We start from the raw sequence: 16,541 nt of genomic DNA, 5'->3' as shown, positions 1-16,541 counted from the left end.
GTACTTATTAAATAATCAATACTTTCAGTATGAATTATGGTTTAAGATTGCCATCTACTATTTAGTGATTTTTATTAAGGCAGATTAATTTTAGCATAAAAGATATTCTGTTCCCATGCATTCCCTTCTTTAATAAGCTCAGTATTAGGTGGAAATTAATCACTAATCTTCCCATCAATTCTATAATACACTATGTCCATTCTCATTGTGGTGTTTCTAGTTTCTGGTTTTTAAAATATGTACACCTTTCCAACCTTGAGAAGCTGGAATCTTTTTGTGAAAATCTGTCAAATTTTGCCAAATTGGTGCAGGAAAATTGTATGGATACCAGAAAAGCAAAATCGGTGTCTTTTAGATCCTTCCCTGCAATAAATGATGGCATGACTCTATATATATATGCCTAAAAAGCATATTTATTAACAGGAAAGTCTAGGGGAAGAAATTCTTTAAAACCCTCTGAAATCCTATTATGCATGATAGTAGACGTTATCATTAGTACTTTTTATTCTTTAAGATGTACATAAGAACACAGACATGTGTTCATTCAAAGAGCAGACATGGTTTTGACCAAAAACAATATATACTTCAGTGCTATATAGTTCAATGATATACCTACCAGAACCACCCAAAGCTATACACACCAAACCTATTAGAAAAAGTCATTAATAGTTTCCAGCAGTTCTCCAAATTTTCAAAATATTATTTTTCACATGTATTTACTAATAATAAATATGTTAGTGGCCATTAACATTAAAATCAATCTATTGGTATTAAGCAATCCAGAGTAAGAAACCATAAATGGGTCAAACTAATTCACTCTGTTAAGTACCCACTCAAATTCCAAATGTTATAAATTCTTTTAAGGGATAACATAAAATTATAAATTTCCTGTTTTCATAACCAAAAGATTTAAATGCCATTGACTATTCTTCCAAATGTTTATGTTCCAAAATCCTGGAAGGCTAAACACAAACCCCTAAACAAATAACATTTACTTTGAAATGCTACAAAAAAAATTTAATTATCAATTCTGAAAATTAGTTAATTAAAACCATTAAAGCATAACACTGACCTAACAGGACAAGAATTTTATTTTTGTAATCTTTATTCATATGTGATCATCTTCAAGGGTCTTACTTGCTAGCCTTTTAAACAAATTTCTAAGGCAATTTTACAGTTCATTTGAAAGGTGATACCACATACTCCTACAACCTTCGCCACTTTACAAAACAAAGGAAAAACTGCTTCAAACCCGCTGTCTTAGAAATATTACTATAATTTAGAGCAGCGCTATGTTAAGTCATATCAACCAGTGTGTCTTAAGATTGCCAAGTACATCTTGATTGAGACATGCAATATGGATTCTGCTTTGGAAATTAGTTAATTGGCATGCAGATTTCTGCAGAGATCCATAATCCCAAAAACAAAGAAAGGAAAACAAACATTTATAGGGCTGACTGACAACATATACTGGAGGTGGGGGCAGCTTTCACAATGATGGATATGGGGCAAGGAAAGAGGACATGAGATCAAGGTACCAGATCTTCAGCCTTCCAACAGCATTCAAAAGTTACTAGCTTCTATGTACGACAAGACATATTTTGGAAGTGGAAGTTATTAGAGACTGATTCAGACCATCAGTTACCATCAGACTCTATTATAAAGTGTCATTGTAATTAAATTTAATCCCCTTTAACCAGTAAAAAAAATTTAAGACTATTCCAAGGTAACAATTCATTTTGCCTATTTTAATAAATTACACATGTTCTAATTTGTATGTATATGTTCTTTACATGTCATTTTAAAAGTATTTAAGACATCTTTGATAATTAAAAAAGTAGCCATGTTGAAAATAAATTTAGACAAACTTACTGACTTGAATGCACTAGTGATTAAGAAAAGGTAGCTCAAGGCTATAACTTTGAATGAGCTTAATAAAAACATCGGGGTATGTTTGAGACAACTATCCCTGTTATACCATAAAAGTAACTAAAATATTTTTTAAGTATTTTAAACACAATCCAAAGTTGATTATTTTTCCTTTACTATATTAGCAAAGTTTGAACATATAACTTGATATTTTGAAAATCATGGTTTTGGTTTATGTATATATTCTGGGCTGAAGGATAAGAAAAATTACTAAACTTATCAAAATAAAAGGAGTCTGTCTGACTGCCTTTTGATATGCTTCAGTGAATTCATAAGAAAACATTTTCAACAAAACATTATACCCAGTGCTTGGAAGTGAAAACAGTGACCTGAAACTTCATGTTGCTTTGGTAAAAGTAGACAAAAATGAACTTATGACTTCAGGGTGACATATTTGTTACAGTAGAAGATGGGTAAATAGATAAATTAACCCTTGTTAGTGTTAAAAGCATTAACTTGAGGAGGAAATGTCTCCAATTAGTTCAGTCTATTTACTAAGTTTCACCGAAAAGAAAAAAGGTTATAAATAAAAAATAATGTATGTTTGAATAGTTTGCAATCTGTAATTCTGAGTCACTAGAATTCAAAGATCATTTTAATAATATCATTTCTGTGAAATCAAACATAAAATATAAAACCTGATTCCTCCTTGTCCAAAAAAAGAAATTAAACCAATTATTTAATTTTTTAAGTAAATACTCTGAAAATTCCAATTCACAATTATACAAAATAGGATAAATAATAAAGGATGTGTATGAATGAAAAGCTACAATAATTCTAATTTTTGCCACCTTGGCAAGGTACTGCACATATACATTAATATAATAGAAATGGCACAGTCTCTGAGGACACATTCCACATTTTATTTACATTTTAAGACTAACTTTAATCTCAAAATCACATATCCATACACCTATTTCCTTTTTGTTGACTTCAATTAAACTTAAATGCATGGTTTATTAAACAAAGACTGTAAACAAATATTTACCATGTCCATTACATGTAACACACAGGAACAGCTTTTAACAGAAATTCATCGACCCCCCAACATTTTTTATTATAAATACAGGTATCAAAACAATCCTGAACATATTTTTGATACTACTAGTAGTCAGCACCCACACTGCTTCAAAAATTACCACAATTTGTGACAATATTCATTTGTACCTGCTACTTAAAACAATTTCAACTGCAGCTCTTTCACTAAGCAAGATGGATAAAGCATGCCATTTCTGTTTTCTTTCTTGAGATTTTACTTTTCAGAAACACACAAGTTTCCACTGCCATCTGACACTTCTTCCCATGCTTTCCTCTTGTAAACCTGAATTCTATTTCGAGTACTCCAGGTTCATGTTTAAATGACAGTGCCTTAACAAGAGAAAGAAAAATTGTGCTGCATTTTTCCTCCTGTTACCTGAAAACATAATGGGTGTACATATATTAAATATATCCTTACAAATGTCCGGGTCATGTTTACCAGCTGGAATTCTTTTACTTAATGTGTGGGTATTTTGCATTGTGATATTTAATCAAGACATTAATATGAGTAGAAGGTTGTTGATTTAAGACAAGTTTGAGATTCACTAAAATTAATTATTGTACGTTTGTCCTTCTGGTGGCTGTGGAAGCTTCATATTTTCTTTGGACATCATTAGACGTCTTAGCTCTTGAAGTACAACTTTAATGCTATATGAATTTTGCCATTTTGCTAACACTGGTATGCTCCTGGCATCCACCTGAAAGAGGAGGGGAAAAGCACAATTAACTTCTAACTTTAAAGTATTAAGGTACCAATTTCTTAAACATGTTCTAATAAGAATGTTATATAATAAAAAAAGATATAAATTCAAAAAGTACACTATAAAATTATAGGTTCAGAATTAATATAAAATTTAGGAAAAATATTCCTTAACAGCAGTTTCCTAAAAATGTATACTAAATAATTTATAAATATACTTATAAATTTCTTCTTTTTTTAAATAATTATTTACTTATTTTTATGTTGTGCCAAGGATTGAACCCAGTACACCTCACACATGCTAGGCAAACACTCTGCCACTAAGCTACAGTCCCAGCCCTACAAATTTCTTCTTAATGATATAAAGTTGAAAAAAAATTCCTCTCTACTTCCAAGGCCACTACCCAAAATCTGGACAAATTTTTTCAAACTGAAATTCAGATAAGAGCTGCTAATCTGATCTTTGCTTTTAGATTTTTCTTTCCAATGTAATCCACTAATCTTCCACCATGACTGACTAAATGAGTCTGGAACTTCAAAGAACTATTCCTCAGATAAATGTCAGGGACTAGTGTCATTCCCTGAAAACCCCACTCAGGAAGCTTTTTTTTTTTTTCTTTTAATACTTTTTTAGTTATCAATGGATCTTTTATTTATTTATACCTGGTGCTAAGTATCAAACCCAGGGCCTCATGCATGCCAGCAAGCGCTCTACCACTGAGCCACAACTCCAGCCTGGAGAAAGCTTTTTAAAATCTGACTTCAGAGCTCACCTATTGGGACCCTCCTATCCTTCCCCACCTTCCACCCTGGGTGTTTGTCAATAACCACTGGGGTTCTGGGGTTGTGGCTCAGTGACAGAGTGTTCGCCTAGCATGTGAGAGGCACTGGGTTCAATCCTCAGTACTACATAAAAATAAATAAATAAAATTAAGGTATTGTGTTCATCTACAACTTAAAAAAATATATTTTTAAAAACTTAAAAATTTCTTTAAAAAAACTACTAGAGCTAATGGAAAGATGACCAAAATACTCAATCAGAAAAGCTGGGACATGAGATGTCCACAGATGCATGGAGAAGTTCCAACATATGCCTACAAATCTAGAGGACCACATGCAAGTATAGTGTTGTTCACAGGCTCACAAAAGACTCCAGAGGTCATAAGTTCTCATTTATGGCTTTCCTTAAACAACATACAAGATTACATACCAAGTGGAATTTATCCAGAAATGAAAGACAGTTTAATTTTTATTTATTTATTTTTTGTGGTGCTGGGGATTGGACTCAGGGCCTTGTGCTTGAGAGGCAAGCACTCTACCAACTAAGTTATATCCCCAGCCCAGTTTAAATATTTTTAAAATCATTACACCATGTATTAGTAGACTAGAAAACAAAAATCATGATCATCTCAATATGTGCAAAAATAATTTGACAAAAATCCAACAATTTTTCATGATATAAACACTGAACAAACTATAAATACAAGTGAACTGCCTCAATCTCCCGAGGAAATTTACAAAATCACACCGTTAACATCACTCTTAATGGTGATAAACTGTTTCCTTCTAAGATCAGGAACAAAGACAAGGAAGGATGTCTGTACTTATCACTTCTATTCAACACTGTAATTGAGGTTCTTACCAAGACATTTAGGTAAAAAAAATGAAATAAAAGGCAACTGGCTTGGAAAGACAGAAATAAAACACTTTCCATTTGTAGATGACATGATCTTGTATACAAGTAATTCTAAAGAATTCAGTAAAGAAACTATGGATAATAAGCAAGCTCAGTTGGGCTGCAGAATACAGGATCCAAAGGGAAAAATCATTTACATGATAAAAATCACTCACAATAAATAATATGAAAATAAAAACTAACAGAACAATGTCATTTAAAACAGGGTCAAAAGAATATAAAAATATAAATTTAACAAAAGAAATATGAGACATATGCACTAAAAACTATACAGTAGTGTAATAGAAATTAAAGATTTAGGTTGGGCTCAGCGGCATATACCTGTAATGTGAGCAACCTGAGAGGCTGACGGAAAAGGACTACAAATCTGAGGCCAGCTTGGACAACCCAGATCAGACCCTATATCAAAATAAAACTAAAAAGGGCTGGGGTTGTAGCTCAATGGTATATAGGTTTAATCCTCAGTTACCACAAAAAAAAAAAAAAAAGAAAAAGAAAAAAAGAAGAAAAAGAAGCAGGGGAGGCAGAGGGGGCAGAGGAAAGGGAGAGGAAGATGATGATGACAACATTCCCCAAATTAATGTACAGATAAAACAAAACTATCAAAACTTCAACTACCTTTTTAGTTTCTCAGAAATGAACAAGCTGATCCCAAATTCACACAGGAAGGCAAGAAACCAGAATATTCAAAACAATACAAGAAGGAAGAAATATTACTAATTTCAAAACTTGATGCAGGGCTGGGATTGTGGCTCAGTGGTAGAGCACTTACTTGCCCAGCATGTGTTGAGGCCCTGAGTTCCATCCTCAGCACCACATAAAAATAAAATAAAGGTACTGTGTGCCTATAACGAAAACAAAATATTTAAAAACAAAAAAAAAACTTGATGCAAATCTTTATTAATCAGGAAGAGTGGTAGCCAGACATGGTAACACACACCTGTAATCCCAGCGGCTCAGGAGGCTCAGGGATGGGGATCACAAGTTCAAAGTCAGCCTCAGCAAAAGCAAGGCACTAAGTAACTCAGTGAGACCCTGCCTCTAAATAAAATACAAAATAGGACAGGGGGTGTGGTTCAGTGGTTGAGTGCCCCTGAGTTCAATCTCTAGCACCACCCCTCACCGCCGCAAAAAAGGAGGGAGGTACTTGCCAGAGAATGCATTACAAATCAACAGAACACAACCTCAAAGTCCAGAAACATTTGTGATTAAGCTTCAATAAGGGGTCCAAAACAATTCAGTGGGAAAAATTATCTTTTCAACAAACTGGGTGGGGACAATTGTATATTCACATTCAAAGGACAAAGGCTGACCCTTCTACCATTCACAAAAAAATTCAAAATTGATCTTAGACCTAAATCAAGAGCTAAAACTGTAAAACTGTTAGAAGAAAACAGGACAGTGGAATAAACAATGGTGTCTTAAATATGACACCCAAAGCACGTCTCACAAAAGAAAAAAGTACATAAATTGGTTATGCTGAAATTTAAAACTTTTACACTATATTCATATATGATCATCAAGAAAATAAAAAGATGACCCACAGAATAAGACAAAGTACTTAAAAATTATCCATCTGATAAAGGGCCTTTGTTCATATAAAGACTTACAGCGAAAAAAAGTAAAAGGGCGACAAGAGTTAAAAATGTGGGCAGAGGAAGATTGTTGCAGGCTGTTTATAATATGGCTCCCAAAGATCCCTAAAACCCACATTCAAGCCATAAGTAATCCCTCCCTTTGAGTACAGTTTGGTTTTCTTCTTTTATAAATTTACATACAAAAAATGTACATAATATACCACAACGAATCATGTAGATATACATATATAGAGAGATAAAATAATTAAAACAGGGGCTGCAATTGCAGCTCAGTGGTAGAGCATTTGCCTAGCACATGTGAGGCACTAGGTTCAATTCCCAGCACCACTTAAAACTAAATTAACAAAATAAAGGTATTGTGTCCATCTGCAACTAAAAATATTTTTTAAAATTTTTAAAAATGTCCATTGACAACTAAAAGTACATATATAAGTTGTTTGTGGGGGTGGGGGATGGGAATTAACAGCTAATGACTATAATAATTATGACTATAATTATTATAATGCACTAATTATTAACAATAAAAATAGAAGATTAGAAGAATGAAACAAGTGGATCAGGAAAAGAGGAAGGAATGAAAAAGAGGATACTGGGAAATGAGATTAATCAAATTATATTATGTGTGTGTATGAATATGGCATAATGAATCCCCCTATCATGTATCATTATAATGTACCAATAACATAAATAAAAACTTTAAAAGCTGTACATAACTAATATCTACACCTGATAAGTTTGGAGCTAAGCCCATGAAACCATCATCAGAATCTATGCCATAAAGCTGTCTACCACATCCAAAAGTTAATTTATACCCTCTTATTTATTCTTCCATGTGTGTGGGAGGGGATGAATTGCTTCTAATAATTACAATCACTGGATATCATTTCCAATACTAAGTCATATTCTGATTTTTAAATATTCTGCCACCTATCTTGATTCTTTTTGCTTTCATTCACTTGCTTCAAGGTGGATGTTAGCTGCCTTCTTGCAAACTGCTCTACAAAAAGGCCTATGACTAACAACTGAGCATGGTTTCTGGGCAACAGTCTGTGAGAAACTGAGGCCTACAGTTCAAAGAACCCCAAAGAATTAAATCATGTTAACCAAACACATGAGTGAGTTTGGGACTGGACCCTTCCTCAGTTAAGCATTCATTTGAAATGGTACCACAGGCGGATATCTTGAATACAGTCTTGATATCCTGAGCCACTCACATTTCTGATTGCCAGAAGATGTAAGATATAAATGTTGATTGTTTAAAATTGCTTTCAAAAAATAAGTTAAGAATTGGGACAGACATTTCTCCAAAGATAAAAAGCCAATATGCACATGAAAGGTAATGAACATCATTAGAAACCAAGGAATTACAAATCAAAATCACAATAAATAACCACTTCACACCCACGAGAATGGCTAGAATCAAAAAATAAATAGTATTAACAAGAATGTGGAGAAGATGGGACCTTCATATACTACTGGTCAGAAATGTAAGACAGTCCATTTGCTTTAGAAATGACTCTCTCAGTTCCTCAAAAAGTAAAACATAAGAACAAGCAATTCTACTTTTTACTATGTATTCAAAAGAAAAATATTTGCCCACGCAAAAATTTGTACACAAATATTCATGACAGCTTTATTCATGACAGTCGAAAGTGGAAAAACACAAAACACCCATCCCATCGGCTGACTAATGGATGAAACAAATGTAATACATGCAATACATCCATACAATGTAATATTACTCAGCAATAAATTAAAAATAAAAAGGAATAAAGTGCCTATACATGTTACAACATGTATGAAACTTTAAAACATTATGCCAAGTCACAAAAGAACACATATTACATGATTTCCTTTATATGAAATGTCCAGAATAGGGAAATGAACAAAGATAGAAAGTAGATTTATAGTTGTTTGTGGGGGTGGGGGATGGGAAGTAACAGCTAATGACTGAATTTCCTTTGGGAGGGATGAAAATGTTCTAAAACTGGATCATGAATATTAAAAGACACTGAACTATATACTCTAAATGGGTGTACAGTATGGTACATAAGTTTTATATATATAACAATAAATTGTTTAAAGACAGAAATTAGGCACAGCTGCCAGGCAAGACTTCATTACCGGAGAGGTAGGCCCAGAGAGCTGGGACCAGACCAGTGGGGTCCCAGCCACAGTCCAGTGCCCCTGGAGCTGACCATCTGACAACACATGAAGGTGCCTCTGCCCACTACCAGGGAACATACCCACCTGGAAGCCACCATCCCTAGAGGGGCAGCATACTTTTTGGGCCATTGTATTATCAAGTTCCTCCAAGACTTCAGGTTACTGAAGACTAGGAAAGGGGAAGATACATGAGTAATATGAGAACACAAGGGAAGAAAGTGTCCCAAACAAACCTAGATGCTACATCAATAAAATCCAATGACGGCATGGCAGAAGAAATGTCTGAAAGGGAGATTAGAATGTACATAGTTAACATGATCAGAGAAGCAATGAATGAATGCACCAATCAACAGTTAAAAGAGCAAATGAAGGAAGCAAAGGATCATTTCAATAGAGATTCTGAAAAAAAAAAAAAACAACAACAACAACAAACAGAAATTCTTGAAATGAAGGAAACAATAAACCAAATTAAAAACTCCACAGAAAGCATAACCAATAGGATAGAACACCTGGAAGACAGAACCTCACACACTGAAGATAAAATATTTAATCTTGAAAACAAAATTGGCCAAACAGAGAAGATGGTAAGAAATCATGAACAGAATCTCCAAGAATTATGGGATATCATGAAAAGGCCAAATTTAAGAATTATTGGGATTAAGGAAGGCGCAGAGAAACAAACCAAAGGAATGAACCATCTATTCAATGAAATAATATCAGAAAATTTCCCAAATCTAAAGAATGAAATGGAAAATCAAATAAAAGAGGCTTGTAGGACACCAAATGTACAAAATCACAACAGACCCACACCAAGGTACCTTATAATGAAAATACCTAACATACATAATAAAGATAGAATTTTAAAGGCTATGAGAGAAAAAAATAAACTTACATTCAGGAGAAAACCAATATGGATATCAGCAGATTTCTCAACCCAGACCCTAAAAGCTAGAAGGGCCTGGAACAGCATTTTTCAAACACTGAAAGAAAATGGATGCCAACCAAGAATCTTATACCCAGCAAAACTTACCTCCAGATTTCACAACGAAATAAAATCCTTCCATGATAAACAAAAGCTAAAAGAATTTACAAAGTCAAAACCAAAAAAAAGCTGGCTGGGGAGATAGCTCAGCTGGTAGAGTGCTTGCCTCACAAGCACAAGGCCCTGAGTTCAATTCCCAGTACCGCCAAAAAAAAAAAAAAAAAGGAGAAACCAAGTCAAGTAAAAAACCAAAAATAAGCCAAAATGACCAGGAATACAAATCATATCTCAATAATACCCCTGAATGTTAATGGCCTGAACTCATCAACCAAAAGACACAGACTGGCAGATTGGATAAAAAGAAAGACCCAACAATATGCTGCCTTCAAGAGACTCATCTCATAGAAAAAGATACCCATAGACTAAAGATGAAAGGATGGGAAAAAACATACCATGCACACAGACTCAGTAAAAAGCTGGAGTATCCATCCTCATATCAGATAATGTGGACTTCAAGTCAAAGTTAGTCAGAAGGGATAAAGAAGGACACTTCATACTGCTTAAGGGAAGCATAAATCAGCAAGACATAACAATCATAATTATTTATGGCCCCAACAATGGCTCATCCATGTACATCAAATAAATCCTTCTCAATTCCAGGAACCAAAATAGACAACAACAATAATACTAGGTGACTTTAACATACCTCTCTCACCACTGGACAGATCTTCCAAACAAAAAATTGAACAAAAAAAACCATAGATCTCAATAACACAACAGATAATTTAGACTTAATAGACATATATAGAATATTCCATCCATCAGTGAGCGAATACACTTTGTTCTCAGCAGCACATGGATCCTTCTCTAAAACAGACAATATGTTATGCCACAAAGCTACTCTTAGCAAATACAAAAAGATAGAGATACTGCATTCTATCAGATCATAATGGAATAAAATTGGAAACCAATGACAAAAGAAAAAACAGAAACTATTCCAACACCAGGGGATTAAATAATATGCTACTGAAAAATGCATAGATAACAGAAGACATCAGGAGGAAAATAAAAAAATTATTAGAGGTAAACAAGAACAAAAGATAAAACATCAAAATCTCTGGTACACTATGAAAGCAGTACTAAGAGGAAAATTAATTACATGGAGCGCATTCAATAAAAGAAGAAAAAGTCAACAAATAAACGACCTAACAGTACAGCTCAAAGCCCTAGAAAAAAAAGAAAAGATCAACACCAAAAGTAGTAGAAGACAGGAAACAGTTAAAATCACAGCTGAAATCAATAAAATTGAAGCAAAAGAAACAACTGAAAAATTTGACAAAATAAAAAGTTGGTTCTTTGAAAAAATAAACAAAATTGAAAAACCATTAGCCACACTAGCAAACAGGAGAGAAAACTCAAATTATTAAAATTCGGGATGAAAAAGGAAATATCACGACAGACATGACTGAAATACAAAACATAATTAGAAGCTATTTTGAAAATCCATACTCCAACAAAACAGAAAATCTCGAAGGCATCAACAGGTTTCTAGAGACATATGAATTACCTAAACTGAACCAGGAGGACATACACAATTTAAATAGATCAATTTCAAGCAATGAAATAGAAGAAGTCATCAAAAGCCTACCAACAACGAGAAGTCTGGGATCAGATAGCTTCTCTGCCAAGTTCTACAAGACCTTCAAAGAATATCTCATTCCAATACTCCTCAAAGTATTCCATGAAATAGAAGAGGAGGGAACCCTTCCAAACTCATTTTATGAAGCTAATATCACCCTGATATCAAAACCAGACAGAGACACATCGAGGAAAGAAAATTTAAGACCAATATCCCTAATGAACGTAGATGCGAAAAAATTTTGTCCCAGGGATGCAAGGTTGGCTCAACATCTGGAAGTCAATAAATGTAATTCACCATATCAACAGACTTAACATTAAGAATCACATGATTATTTCAACAGATGCAGAAAAAGCATTTGATAAATAAAGCACCCTTTCATGCTCAAAAGTCTAGAAAAAATAGAGATAGTAGGAACACAACATTGTAAATACTATCTATGCTAAGCCTATGGCCAATATCGTTCTAAATGGAGAAAAACTGAAAGCCTTCCCCTAAAACTGGAACAAGACAGGGATGCCCTCTTTCACCACTTCTATTCAACATCATCCTTGAAACCCTAGCCAGAGGAATTAGACAATCCAAAGAAATTAAAGGGATATGAATAGGAAAAGAAGAACTCAAACTATTACTATTTGCCCATGGTGTGATTCTATATTTAAAAGATCCAAAAAATTCCACCCAAAATTTCTAGAACTAATTCAGCAAAGTAGCAGGATATAAAATCAATACCCATAAATCAAATGCATTTCTATACAGAAGCAACAAATGCCCTGCAAGAGAAATTAGGAAAACTACCCCATTTACAATAGCCTCAAAAAAATAAAATAAAATACTTGGGAATCGATCTAACAAAAGAGGCGAAAGACCTCTACAATGAAAACTTCAGAACATGAAAGAAATTAGAGAAAACCTTAGAAGATGGAAAGATCTCCCATGTTCTTGGATAGGCAGAACTAATATTGTCAAGATGGCCATACTACCAAAAGTGCTATTCAAATTCAATGCAATTCCAATTAAAATCCCAATGATGTACCTCATAGAAATAGAGCAAGCAATCATGAAATTCATTTGGAAAAATAAGAGACCCAGAATAGCTAATTAGCAATCCTTAATAGGAAGAGTGAAGCAGGGGGTATATCACAATATCAGAACACCAACTATACTACAGAGCAACAGTAACAAAAATGGCATGGCACTGGCACCAAAACCGGCAGGAAGATCAATGGTACAAAATACAGGACACGGACACAAACCCACATACAGTTTTCTTATATTAGACAAAAGTGCCAAAAACATACAATGGAGAAAAGATAGCCTCTTCAACAAATGGTGCTGGGAAAATAGGAAATTATATGCAACAGAATGAAACTAAACCCCTATCTCTCACCTTGCACAAAACTCAACTCAAAATGGATCAAGGACCTTGGAATCAGACCAGAGACCCTGCACCTTACAGAAGAAAAAGTAGGTCCAAATCTTCATGTCAGTTTAGGATCAGACATCCTTAACAGGACTCCCAAAGCACAAGAAATGAAAGCAAGAATCAATAATTGGGATAGAGTCAAACAAAAAAGCTTTCTCTCAGCAAAGGAAACTATCAGCAATGTGAAGAGAGAGCCTACAGAGTGGGAGAAAATCTTTGCCACTCATACTTCAGATAGAGCACCAATCTCCAGAATCTATAAAGAGCTCAAAAACCTACACCAAGTACACCAAGAATACAAATAACCCAATCAAGAAATGGCCTAAGGAAATGAACAGACACTTCACAGAAGATCTATAAGCAATCAACAGATATATGAATAATGTTCAACATCTCTAGAGATGAGAGAAATGCAAATCAAAACTACCCTAAGATTTCATCTCACCCCAATTAGAATGGCGATTATCAAGAATACTAGCAACAATAGGTGTTAGCGAGGATGTGGGGAAAAAGGTACACTCATACATTGCTGGTGGGGATGCAAATTAGTGCAGCTGCTCTGGAAAGCAGTGTGGAGATTCCTCAGAAAACTTGGAATGGAACCACCATTTGACCCAGCTATCCCACTCCTTGGCCTATACCCAAAGGACTTAAAATCAGCATACTACAGTGATGCAGCCACATCAATGCTCATAGTTGCTCAATTCACAATAGCTAGATTATGGAACCAACCTAGATGCCCTTCAACTGATGAATGGATAAAGAACTGTGGTATATATATAGAATGGAATATTACTCAGCCATAAAGAAGATCAAAATTATGGCATCTGCATGCTAATGAATGAAATTGGAGAATATCATGCTAAGTGAGATAAGACAATCCCAAAACACCAAAGGCCAAATGATCTCTCTGATAAGCGGATGATGATACATAATGGGGGGTGGGAGGGAGGCAAGAATGGAGGAAGGATGAATTGTATAGAGGAAAGAGGGGTGGGAGGGGGAGGGGGAGGGGAAAATAACAGATTGAGACAAACATCATTACCCTACGTACATGTATGATTACACAAATGGTATGACTCTCCTTCATGTGCAACCAGAGAAATAAGTTTTACCCCATTTATTTACAACAAATCAAAATAAATAAATTTTTAAAAAGATAGAAATTAATTTTAGAGTGATACTTCTCAGTACTAAAATAAGAAAAATATTACAATGTTAAAAACATTTAAAATGCGTCCACTAATGCTTTAACGTATATGAGATATATAACAATAAATTGTTTAAAGATAGAAATTAACTTTAGAGCGACACTTCTTAGTTACTAAAATAAGAAAAATATTACAATGTTAAAAACGTTTAAAATGCTTCCTCTAATGCTTAAACATAATATAGAAACCTCCTCAGCCCATTTTAAAGAATCCAAAAATAGTTCATAAAATCAGTGAAGAGAATACCTAAGCTACTCCCAAAGTAGAAACAAACTTCCAGACATAAATGGCAGTTAAATAAACATGATTACAAATTCTGTGAAATGCCAACAAAGTTAAAAAAAAAAAAAAAAAAAAAGCAATGAAGAGGAGAAAGAAAAAAAGCATGAGAAAATAAATATGATGCTGGAACAAATCTGCATCTAATCAGTCTATGATATACAAGAAACTCCAAAACTTGAGACCTCATAGCAAAAAGCACTATAAAAAGCACTATAATTTATGCCTTAAGTGCTAATCACTGACAAGGAATAAATCTGCCTAGTTGTATTAAATAAATATAAACCAAAATTACTAAAGCAACACCATCACTGCTTATGAATTATAATTTGCCAGGTACTTGAATAGCCTCAAAATACATAAAACTACGCAGGCACAATTACCAGTAATCAATGTGAAATTCTATTTACTAGTTTAAAAGTAATAATCTAAATTCATAAAGATCAAAATAATCTAACATATTCATTTTACCCCTCCCTCTAAAAATATACCTGCACTCCAATAATAATTAAAATCATTATTTATTTTTCTATTTTCAGATCACCATTCCAGATTGTACAATAAAGGAATGGTGGGAATGTACATGCACAGGGTCCTCTTACATACTGCTTGCAGGGCAGAAATTGACAAAACCCTGCAGAAGCAGCTTGGCGTATTTCATCAACTGAAGACAACCCCCACAGTTTAGCATACACTTCACTTCTAGGTATATTCCTTGGAGAAGTGCTACTCGAAGTGTATCCATGGAACTGGGTCAGGGCCATGAACTGCATTTCATGAGCCTTGACAAGATAAGCACAGAAATGCAGAGTAAAGGTTTAGAAAGTTTTAAAGCACTCTGACAGAAATTTTCATTTTAAAAATTTAATCTTTACTAGGCACAGTGGCATACAACCATAATCCCAGCACATCAAGAGGCTGAGGCAAGAAGACCATAAATTCAAAGCCAGCCTCAGCAATTCAGGAAGGCCCTACACTAGCAAAACCCTGTCTCAAAATAAAATATAGGGCTGGGGAGAGAGCTCAGTTGGTAGAGTGCTTGCCTTGTAAGCATAAGGCCCTGGGTTCAATCCCCAGCACTGCAAAATAAATAAATAAATAAACAAACAAACAAATAAATGAATGAATGAATGAATAAAATGGGCTAGGGATATAGCTCAGTGGTTAAGCACCCCTGGGTTCAATCCACGGTACCAAAAATAAATAAATAATTTTTAAAAATAAAAATTCAAGGCTGCATTTTGCATATCTTTTAAAATTTCATTTTCCTAGCAATGTTTACTATGTTCTACAAAGTATAGATCCACAACAGGTTAAAACCAGACAACTAAGTCAATAAATATGCCACCTGAGAAACACAGCCCTATGGTACAAGAATACTTGTATAAGAAAGTTCACTATAGCAATCTTTTCAGTGAAAACTAAAACAATATAAATGGTGAATATTAAACAGTAAAAACGAGGGCTATAATCTGCATGTTTTGACATGGATGATCTTGAGAATCACTAACATACATGATACCATATAAAAGTGATATAATAACAAAAGCAGATATACATGTGTATAGAGAAGGCAAGATAATTATGTACAGAATGATAAACACCAAATTAAAGATGGGGCATCCTCTGTGGAATGAGGATGGGGAAAGATGAGAAAACCACACAGAGAATTAACTCTAGAATGTCCTTTTGTATCAAAATTTAAAAATCACTTACAAAAAAAAGACAAATATTAAAATTTGACAAAGTCAGGTGGAAGATACATAGATGTTGGTTATATCATTCTCTAAAACCTATCTGTATGTTAGAAATGTTTTTAAAACACCAAAAATCTTTGATCCCACACAGAACCCCTGAAATCATCAAAAATAAAACAG

At 34.0% G+C, this 16,541-nt stretch overlaps 1 protein-coding gene across 5 annotated transcripts in view; it reads right to left on the bottom strand.

The window, feature by feature from the left end:
- Window positions 1-1,073: 1,073 nt before the first annotated feature.
- The window catches only part of UBE2V2 (ubiquitin conjugating enzyme E2 V2), a 46,242-nt gene continuing 30,774 nt past the window's right edge, over window positions 1,074-16,541 (bottom strand). For all 5 annotated transcript variants that reach the window (XM_079136995.1, XM_079136994.1, XM_079136998.1 and 2 more), the window contains one exon: window positions 1,074-3,665. In XM_079136995.1, coding sequence (XP_078993121.1) covers window positions 3,519-3,665 — 147 coding nt within the window. In that variant the 3' untranslated portion in view covers window positions 1,074-3,518. The remainder of the gene's footprint in view (window positions 3,666-16,541) is intronic.

Source organism: Sciurus vulgaris (assembly GCF_902686455.1).
Source record: "Sciurus vulgaris genome assembly, chromosome: 1".
Lineage (NCBI taxonomy): Eukaryota > Metazoa > Chordata > Mammalia > Rodentia > Sciuridae > Sciurus > Sciurus vulgaris.
Note: the sequence above shows the minus strand (reverse complement) of the source record. Positions and strands in the feature narration are given on the sequence as shown.